This window comes from Hydra viridissima, unplaced genomic scaffold (genome assembly GCF_058129835.1).
Source record: "Hydra viridissima isolate aposymbiotic clone 2 unplaced genomic scaffold, HvirCarnegie_v1 scaffold_7, whole genome shotgun sequence".
Taxonomy (NCBI): Eukaryota; Metazoa; Cnidaria; class Hydrozoa; order Anthoathecata; family Hydridae; genus Hydra; species Hydra viridissima.
Window position 1 is genome coordinate 14,983,712 of NW_028324306.1, and position 10,561 is coordinate 14,994,272.

General features: G+C 28.0%; 1 protein-coding gene across 2 annotated transcripts; it reads left to right on the forward strand.

Moving 5' to 3' along the window:
- The first annotated feature begins 2,481 nt into the window (after positions 1 to 2,481).
- On the forward strand, positions 2,482 to 10,207 carry LOC145183999 (serine/arginine-rich splicing factor 6-like). 2 transcript variants are annotated; one of them, XR_016453968.1, is made up of 10 exons: positions 2,482 to 2,721; positions 3,582 to 3,652; positions 4,508 to 4,624; positions 8,128 to 8,197; positions 8,400 to 8,726; positions 8,890 to 8,963; positions 9,156 to 9,249; positions 9,330 to 9,427; positions 9,820 to 9,936; positions 10,015 to 10,207. XR_016453968.1 is itself a non-coding variant. In XM_090092467.1 (9 exons), the coding sequence occupies exons 1-9, from the start codon at positions 2,602 to 2,604 to the stop codon at positions 10,037 to 10,039; spliced, it is 786 nt and encodes a 261-aa protein (XP_089948593.1). In that variant the 5' UTR covers positions 2,482 to 2,601; the 3' UTR covers positions 10,040 to 10,207. The 2 variants fall into 2 exon arrangements, 1 of the variants encoding a protein (XP_089948593.1); XM_090092467.1 differs by lacking the exon at positions 8,400 to 8,726.
- Positions 10,208 to 10,561: the final 354 nt, after the last annotated feature.

Sequence of the window (10,561 nt, forward strand, 5' to 3'; positions counted from 1 at the left end):
TAGAGTAATCGAGGCAAAAAGTGGCGATATATCCGAAAAAATACACAAAATTAAAGCTGGTGAATGAAGGACCAAGGAGTTAAATAAAACCAGATCTTGAAAAAAAAAATTATTTAAGCTTTTTTATATTTCGCTATTCTCTTTTTAGTCATTTTAAAGCTATCCTTATAGGCCCATTTTATCATTGACAGACTTAGTTTACACGAAAAAAGTTTAAAAATTTACAAATGTTCATCCTGAAAAAATGATAAAATCTGTTCGTGCCGACAACTAATTTCCTTTACCTTGGTGTAATTTGTTTAATAACTAATCAACGCGTGAAGTAGTTACTTTATCATGAACAGTCTTATTAAACAAATGATATAAATGTTTAAAATAATACCACGTGATCAGAGTTTCTGTTTTAAAACTGTGGGCAGCCATTTTAGTAGTTTTTTTTTTGTTAACGGGTGAAAATTTAGAGTTTGTCGGAAACTCGCATGGCTCGCTGATTTCTGCGGCCTCTGATGTAAAACAATGAGTTGCACGTCCATCTCTTATACGTCTATGCCCAGAAGTACTCAGAACCAGGCATTTCTCCTGAATACGTTACTTTTCTTACAAATCAGTATGTTAAAACAAAATAAAATGTAGGCGCGGATCCAGGAATTTGTAACTTTGTGGCCAAATTTTATTTTCACGGTTGAAATTTCGATAAAAGATCGTTAAGCCAAGTTAGTTTTGGGTTTTTATTTAACCCTTTAGATCCGTGCCTAAAATGACTTTGTTATTTGATAAAAGTTAATAAAACATAATATATATATATATATATATATATATATATATATATATATATATATATATATATATATATATATATATATATATATATATATATATATATATTACTTTCACAAGGCTTACTTTTAAAAATTATTTTCAAAAAGTAAGTAACTTTTTTATGGTTATTACCGTTACTTGTAAAAATAATTTACGCATTCTTAATAAATTTTCAATAAGTTATGCATTTTTAAAATTAACTTTATGTAAGCAATTTTTATATGTAATATAATGTTATTTTTTAAAAAATGAATTATTTTAAAATGTCAATATATTTCATAATTTAATCTAAATTATGTAAAGTAATTTTTGATTAAAAGAAACTTTTTTTTTTTACATAAAAATAAGTATCTCTAGTTGTAAAAAGTAAAGATTTTCTTGCATGTTTTATTAATGTTTCTTGCTAAGTGTTTATTATAAGGTGCTGCTCGGCAAAGTTGATTGCAATCTTGAGCGTTTTTTCACTAATTAAGGGATAATATATATATAATTGTGAAGAATAATAAATATTCTGAATGAAATATTTGTGAAGAATAATAAATATTCATCTGCATATCGAAAGTCTTTTATTACGATACGATAAGATATTGGAATGTGCGCATCGTAAGTTTTTAAATATTACGATAATATCGTAGCCAAGAAATTTGCACGATAAAGTTTCGATATTTATCGATTCATTACGATATTTATCTTTCAGTTACGATAAATATCATAACTTATTTCGTAAATACGATAACGATACTTTTCGATTCATTACGATATTTTTTACTTTTTCCGACTAAAAAAATAATTGTAATAAAATTACTGACAAATTCACAACTTACTTTATATATATATATATATATATATATATATATATATATGTATATATATATATATATATATATATATATATATATATATATATATATATATATATATATATATATATATATATACAGCTATATATATATATACAACTTACTTATATATATATATATATATATATATATATATATATATATATATATATATATATATATATATATATATATACCCGTTTTTATAACCCGACTAACTAGTAGTTCTGAAATACGGGTAGTTCCGATGTTTGAAAACAAAAGTGGGTAGCGTAGTAAATAAAAAAGTAAATAAACTTAAAAAAAAAAATTTTTTTTACTTACTTTTATATTTTAGAGGTGATAGCACAAAGTTTAAGGAAAAACGGTTGAGAATTGAGTATTAATTCAACCTACTCCATGTAAGTATTAATTTTTAATTAATTTAAAATTAGTACTTACATGGAGTAGGTAGAACTATTAAATAGAGATAAAAGTGATGTTAAAAGGAAATGAATTAAAATAAAATTTAAAAAAATGCATTTATAAAAAAAAATTTATTAACGAAAATACCCGGTCGCGCGAAAATTTTGGCCCTATGATCGGTTAAATAAATGGGGTATTTTATTACCCGATTTTCGGGTGTTTTTACGGGTAATACTTCGGGTAGTTAATATTGGGTAATACCCGACCGGAAGGCTTGGGTATTGGGTACCTAAACTTATTAAAATTGGCCCGCTTACGGGTACCCTCGGGTACTAGGGTCGGGTTTTCGCTCCCGAAGTAAAAGTGAAGGTAATATGTTTTCCGGCCTTAAGTGGATAATAATTTACCGAATAGTAATCGTGAAATATCGAAGATAGGATTGTGGGTCACTTGAAAAAAACGCGTTAGGGAGATATCACACTAAACTAATCAAGGGTTGAGGTTTCTACAAATTTTACCTTAATATTTAGTTCAGAAAATGCCACGTCTCTATGTTGGAAGGCTGAATAATCGTGTAATTGAAAGAGATCTGAAAAAGTTCTTTGATAACTATGGAAAAATTCGTGATATAATGATGAAAAATGGCTACGCTTTTGTTGTAAGAATTCTTTAACTTAGATTTTTTTATAAGTGTCTGTGCATATAGTACGATAAAATTATTGACTTTGAAATAAAAACATCAAAGTTAATGTAAACTTTAACCAAAAATCATTTTTATTTTTCTACAACTTTGCCCGTTTTTAAGGAATCTTTTTGAATTTTTTTCTAGGGCTTTAAACATAGAATTTAAATAGTAAGACATTTTCAAAAAAACAACAGTATGGTTTTAATTGATAAACCACTTTCTAAACTTTTTTATATAAAAGTTTTGAAGTTTTGCTAAAATGAATTTGTAAAAGTTATCTTAACCAGTATAGAAATTATTATTATTACTATTTCTTCATTTCACAAGCCTATACACAAGAACAATTTCTGAAGCTACTGCTATCAGTGGTGAAAAGTTGTTTACTGGCAAAAATGATAAATTTTCATTACGTGCCAAACTATAACTAAAAAATTTACAGAGAGTTAACCTTGTTACTAGAAATTAAAAGCATTAGTTGAAGTAAAGGGGTTATCTTAGGCAATAATATGCATTTTCAAAAACTTTTCAAGTTATTCAGTAAAGCTTCTTTTAAACTTTGAAGAATATTTTTATGTGTATGTAAAATGAATTTTTAAAGACCAAATTAATAAAAAAAACTGAGAGTGCATACTCAGTTAATAAAATCAGGTATTTACAAAAAATTAATATATCTTAAACATTAATCATTACAGGAAAAAAAATAGTTTTATGTAGCAATAACCATGGTCAAGTTATTTTTTTACATGAAAGTGGTTTTTGAATAATGGAATTTTAATTGAATTTTAGTTGAAAATATTAAATATTAGCACTAGGTTTTTTTTTATTTAACATAGGATTTTGATGACTATCGAGATGCTGATGATGCTGTGTACGATCTAAATGGGAAGGAACTAATGGGAGACAGGTTAATTTACTTCCTTTCAACAAGAGACAGTTATAATTAGGGTTTAATTATGAGGTGTTGGACCTTCTTTCTTAACAGGTTAAAGTATAAATTTAAGTAAATTCAATGGCTGCAAAGCTTCTTCAAATTAACAATTCATATTACACTATTTTATTTAGATTTGTAACTAGTTGTTATATTTTGAACTTATCAAAATTTTACTTTTGTAAGTTCAAACTATAACAAATAATTAAAAATAAATAAATAACTGTAAATAATGGTTAAAGTACAAACATAATGCAAAAACTGAAACTTAAAATCAGCTGTTTTTTTGATTTTCTGGAAATGTTTTTTATATCAAGTAATACATATCAAGTTAATATAAAAATAAAAAAAACTTTGATTAGGATCTTCCAGCATTCTTTGTTTTATCTGATAAGTTTGTCTTGGAGGCCATATACACTACACTTTTACTGTGAGATCATCATCTTATAACATTAAGCAAGGTTGTTTTTGGAAAAATATATGCTTTTTTTAAAAGATTTTTTAATTTAACCTTTTATCTTAGGTAATCATTGTTTATTAAAATGACTTGCTCTAGATAATGATTTGCTTAAATATAGATCTTACAAACAGGAAGTTCTTATGTAAACATCATTTTGTAAGAAATAAAAATAGCCAATTATAAGAAAATTTATGGCACACTCAAACAAGTTTGCTTCTAATTCAGTATTATTTTTAACTCAACAGTTCATAGTTGTGGGTTTTTTTTACATACACAGGCGTTTATGTAAAAATCCTGCACCTATGCCAGTTTGCAGTACTGAAGTATTTAGTGTTCTCTTAGATGCATAATTAACTTATCTACTCTTAAAGGGTTATTATTGAACATGCAAAGGGAATTGAACGTGGTTCTGGTGGAGCACCATATGGGCGGGATCGATTTAAAGATGATAGGAGTGGATTTGGGCGAAAGCAGAGAGCTCGTGATAAGTATGGTTAAAAGTTGTTTTTTTTTTATAAATGTTCTGCATTATTTTCATCTAGAAGTTGTTTGTGATATCAAGTTAACTTGTTTCTCAAATAGTTTCTCAAACGAACTCTTTTAGACAAAGTTTTTGTGTCATTAGAACAATTCTCAAGATGTTAAAAAGTTTTGCTTCTCATTTCCCCTTGTTTATATAGGTTATAGTTTCCCAAAGAATAATAAAAGCATGTCATTGAATCTTAGTAGATATTGCAATTGTGAAAAAAACATTTTTTCTCTCCAATTTTGTCTTTATCTTGCACATTTTATTTGGCTGATTCCAAAAATGGCTTTAAAATTTTTGTAGCATATCTAGTTAAGATGATATCCTAATATTTAATTTTTGTCAAATTTAGCTCCTATTAGTAAACAGTGTTTAATTAGTATATATAAGTTGACCAGCATAAAACTTGAATACTTTATCTATGCTTGCACCAACAACCAAGGTTGAATGCTGTTTGTTCTTACCTATTATGAAATTGACCATAAGAACTCCAGAACAAAGGAATAGATGAGTATGAAAAAATTTGTCTGAACGATATGCATTCAAATAACAATATAGAGTATGAACTACCTTAAGCAAAAGAGCCATATTATTCATGAAATGAAATTATAAATAGAAATGATCTCACCAGGGGCCTGGGAACTCCTGCAAATGAAGTAAGGTTTCTAGATTACAATGATTGAATCTTTTGACTGAAAACAGAAGTGATATCATCTTGTAGTTTACATAAAGACTTGGCAATCCTCTTTCTATTACTCATGGGGATGCATTTAGGTATTCAAAGAGATAGTTGTGCAAGAACCCATCATTACTTACTTGAAAATTGGCTAGTTTTTAACTAAGCAATTTCTTAGATAAACAATATATCTGCAGTTAAAAGTTTTTTAGAGGGAAAAAGTATCACAAGTTGAAAAGTATTCTTTAGATAAAAGATTTAGTGCAATAACTCGTTTTTATGTAAAATTACCAAAAAAAAAGAATTTTCTTATCTGTCAGTTAGGATTTGATATAATGTATTTCATAATTATCAATTATGATTTGATAATGTAAAAAAAATGCTATAAGAATAAGCTATCAAATTGAAGGAGAGAAAATAAGATAAAATTTGTTGACCAGTGCTTTGTAACACAATGTCTTAAATGGATTAGAAAACAAAATAGATGATTTTTAAAAATATTTATTTAAGAGGAATTAGAATTTCATTCAAATTGCAAGGTTGAAATTGAAATTTGAAATGAAAATTTCAGTTTTTAATTGAACTTAAAAAAATGCTCACCTTATTTAGAAACTTAATCAGTTATAAAATATTCAATTTACATCAGTTGAAAATGAAAACATATTCTGTTTTCTGTTAAGTGTTTTTATGGCACAATTATTTTTATTAAACAAAGTGAAACCAGGAATAACTGTTTTTATTTTGTTTAATAAAAAATATTATGTGCCATATAAAAGGTTGACATATAGTGTCTTTCAAAAATATAAGGTCACAGTTTTTTTAGCAATTGCTTAAATTATTTCCATGTTTTTTAAAAAAAGAACAGAGTTTTTTTAATTTTCATTGGGGATATAGTGTATAACCAAAATATATAAATATCATTTTGGTACCAAAATTGTTCAAAAAACAGAATCAGGTCAAAAAACCATAATAAAGTGTCGAAAATTGATAATTTCTTGTCCATCCATGACTAAATGGATGGACAAGAAATTATCAATTTCATGGGGTTCAGTTGTTGGAAAATCCAATTTTACTCCTTCCAAAAAATGATATAACATGTGATAACTAAAAATCTGGACAAAATTAGAAACGGGTATAACTTTTTAACAGAGTCATCTTTTTTAACAATTTAAAAAGTATAATAACAAAAAACATCTAAATAATAAAAGTAAATAGATTTATAAGTTTTTCATGCCATGACAACGAACAGTGTCTACTCTTGTAAATGTGGCGGCAGCAAGCCGATTTACACATTCTATGTAAATTCTTTTAATCGAAAACTCTATCCACTTTTTAACTTTCCTTAGGTTTTCAGCTTGCCAGTTTTTGTTGTACACTAATCTCTTAAGTTCAGACCAAAAATCTTCAATTGGACCTAATTCTAGCACATTAGCAGGATTATGCTTTTTTGGTACAAATTCAGTTTTTTTTTGCTTTAAGATAACTTTGTACTTTACGTGAATAATGCAACGAAGCTAGATCAAGCCAAAAAACAATATTGTCATTTTTATGATGTTTTTCAATGAATTTCTCCAATCTAACAAGACATTTTGAAATATACACATCTTCATTGACTGCTTGGCCTGACGGAGCTATGTACTGCTGAGAGATTCCGTTTGTAGAGAATGCAATCCAAACAAGTATATTTGGCTCAAATTTGTCTTTTCTTTTAGTGTTGCTCAAAAAAAATACAATTCATTGTCAATAATAACAATTTTTTTCCAAAAAATAGAAACCAACCGGTGGCGCTTTGAACGAACAGCTGCTTTTTGAGCCGGTGTTCTTTTTGGTGTTTTAGTTTTTTTACAATAACAAATGCTAGTTTTTTGGTGAATAATTTTCCATATGTACGGTTGTAATACATGAAATCGTTTTGCAAGACCATGCTGTGAAATACCATCCTTTTGATCAATCGATTTTTTAAGGCGCTTTATCTCTTTTGCAGGCATCTTTATTGCTTTGCGAACACTTCCAACTTTTCTTTCTGGTCCTATATTGTTCCCCTTTCTTTTAAGTATATTATAAATAGTAGATTTTGGTATGTTCTCCATTGGAAAATGATTTACAATAAAGTTTTTGTTGTCTGGATGCAAATCCAAAAATGCGTGCACTCGTTTTTTAAGGGAGTCTTCGTTATAAGCTTTTTTTTTCATTTTTAATTATTCCTAAATAAATCATCTTTTAATAAAACATTTAAAGAATTAAATTTGCAACAAAATAGAAGTGATTGCAATTTCATGAAATTTTTCCTTTGTATTTTTATATTTACACAAAATTTGTCCAGATTTTTAGTTATTACATGTTAGCAGTAGGTAAAAGCCTATTTTCCAAGGTCTCTGTTATTATACTGGTTAACTCTCCCTGTATAAATATTTTGAAATCCTATCCCGTGATAACAAATGCATCCCCATATACCTATCAAGCAGCCACCGTCTTGTACTCTTGGTCACAAAATCTTTCCTTACATTTCTCTGAAGCTAATCTTTTAGCAATAAATCTTGATTTATGATCAACTACCTCAAAATTCTAATATCATTAGAAAACTAATTGATTAATTAGCTCAGAAATTAAAAAAAATATATTTGACTTATTATCATTTAAGAAGTTAATTAAAAGATAATATTTGTCAAAAAAAAATTAGCAGACTTTATATTTTTGAAAGCCATTTTATTCTAAAAACTTTTTAGTTATTTTACTAAGTTTCTTGTAATGTTTTTGTCTAAACATTCATTTTTAAATTACATTTTTAGGTATGGGCCTCCTGTTCGTACAAAGTGGATGTTGCGTGTTGAAAACTTGTCATCAAGAGTCAGTTGGCAGGTGAACTTAAGTGCTTTGACTATTCTTTTAAGAGTTTAAAAGAAAACTTAGTTCCTGGTTCTTAATCATTCTGCTGATGGGCTTAACACAACAATGTGAAACTATTCCTTTCGATCCCTGTTGTTATTGTATTGCTTTTTAGGCATGCCATTGTTAAGGGAGGGTAGTAAATCTTTTGCTAAAAGTTTCTTAATAATTTCAGTGAACATTAGATGAATTGATGGTTTCATTGATGTCACTCAACCTCAATGAGATGTGTGTTCGAAACTTGATGTTGACTTTCAGATGTACATTCCAAAACACTGATTTCAAATTAATATTTCCAGTGATGTCAAGCATAGAATGAAGTTTTAGCGCCTTCTGCCAAAACATGTTCATTGAAAATTAAATTAAAAAACCAATGATGCCCATTGATGTTTGTTCAACACTTTTTACTGATGTCAGTATTCCAATTGATGTACAATGAATTTAGTGACTCGGAGACTATACAACTCTGTTGAAGAATTTTCTGTTGAGATAAAAAGATTTGGTTAGAGTAATCATAAGATTGTGTTGTAACTTTTCTTTATCAGTTTCAGGAGTTTTGTTATGAGAAGCTCCTATAATGGTCATTCGTATATTTATTACCTTTTTCATCATTTATTTGCTTGTATTATTAATTTTGTTAAGTATATAAAATAATTACTTTAAAGGACTTGAAAGACTATTGTCGACCTCATGCTGAAGTAACTTATGCAGATGCTCATCGGAAAGAAAGAGGAGTAGCGTGAGTTGTTATTTTGAATGGGGAAAACTATTCAATACAACGATTTTACTATATTTTGGAAACAAATCGATTTTTAATTGTAATTAAGAAATTTTGACCATTAAAATCTCTCAAAGAAGTTTAATTTGTGAAAGGCTAATACTTGTAGCAAAGTTTGGAGAAAGATATGTTTTCTCTTTTTTTTTGTTTTAGATGTATATGTACAGCAACATACGAAGACATGAAAAATCTTATTCGAAAAATTGATAATACGGAATTAAATGGAAAGAAAATACGAGTTCTTGATGTAATTTTTATGCTTTCTTATATCAAAAGACATTTACATGGTATGTTTTTAGCTTCTAAATGCTTATTTTATTACTTTAGGATCGAGGTTCAGTGTCACAATCTCGAAGTCGATCTCGTTCTCGAAGTAGATCTAGGCAAAAATCTAGAAGTAATTCAAGATCAAGGAGCAGGTCAAGGTATGTCTGGTTATATCGCTCATTTTTCCTAATAATTATGATCGCTTAAATTTTTTTTTAATAGAATATCTTGGTTTAGGAAATGGGGTATAAAAGCGCTCACAATGGCGCTTTTGTACCCCATTTCCTAAACCAAGATAATCTCGTGTTGCGTGGCTCCTTATAGTTCTGTTTTCTCAGACAAACTTATTGTTGACCTCGTATTTTTTTTGATACGACGATTTCTGCATTTAGATTAAAAAAAAGTACGACTTGTGAAATTTAAGATTACATCCTCTTAATATTGAAGTTTTGATTTTAACTAGTTTGAAACACGAAAGTAAATCAAATATATGGATCTTATTGGCATAATATCTCATAATATCTTTTGACAATAGTTTTTATTTCTTCAGATCTCGAAGTAGGCGAGAAAAATCTGCGAGCAGATCTCCTAGTAAATCAAAATCCCGCTCCAGATCACCTGTTGCAGCTAAGTCTGGGAATCGAAGTCATTCACGATCTAGAAGCAGGTAATTTCTTTTCTTTGTTTTTGTTGTTGCTCTGTTTTTATTTTTAGAGTTTATTTTCTAAAACTTTTTTCTGTTTAGCTCAAAAAGGTCGCGTTCTCGTTAAATATCAATGAGTGAAAGTCCGATAAATGAACTTTGTACAATGTCAAATGTGGCTTACAGATTATTCTCGTGTTCATTAAATACTTTTGTCACAGTATTTAATTGTAGCTTGATTAAAACTGATTTTTTATTTGATTCTTTTAAAGAAGAAAAATGTTCCATACTTTAACACGGTTCTGCTTTCTTAAGGTTTTAAGGCTTCTAAAGTATTGAAACATGGTAAAACTACTTTTATTATCCAGATATCTTGATTAATCTTCTGGTGACAACTTGTCTGACATTTAGTTCAAAATATATCTGACAGTTTTTCAGAGGTTTGTTTTCACGAAAGTTATACTTCTTCCCCAGTTTTATTCTCTTAGGGTAGCATAATAAGTTCTATATGAAGAGCTCCCACGCAAAACCAGACTAATCCATATTTAAAAATTTTAACGTACTTGATATTTTTAATTCCTTGATTTACGTTGGCAACATTCTAACGTCACTAACAGCATACATCGGCAAGGATCATGGCTCACAGACA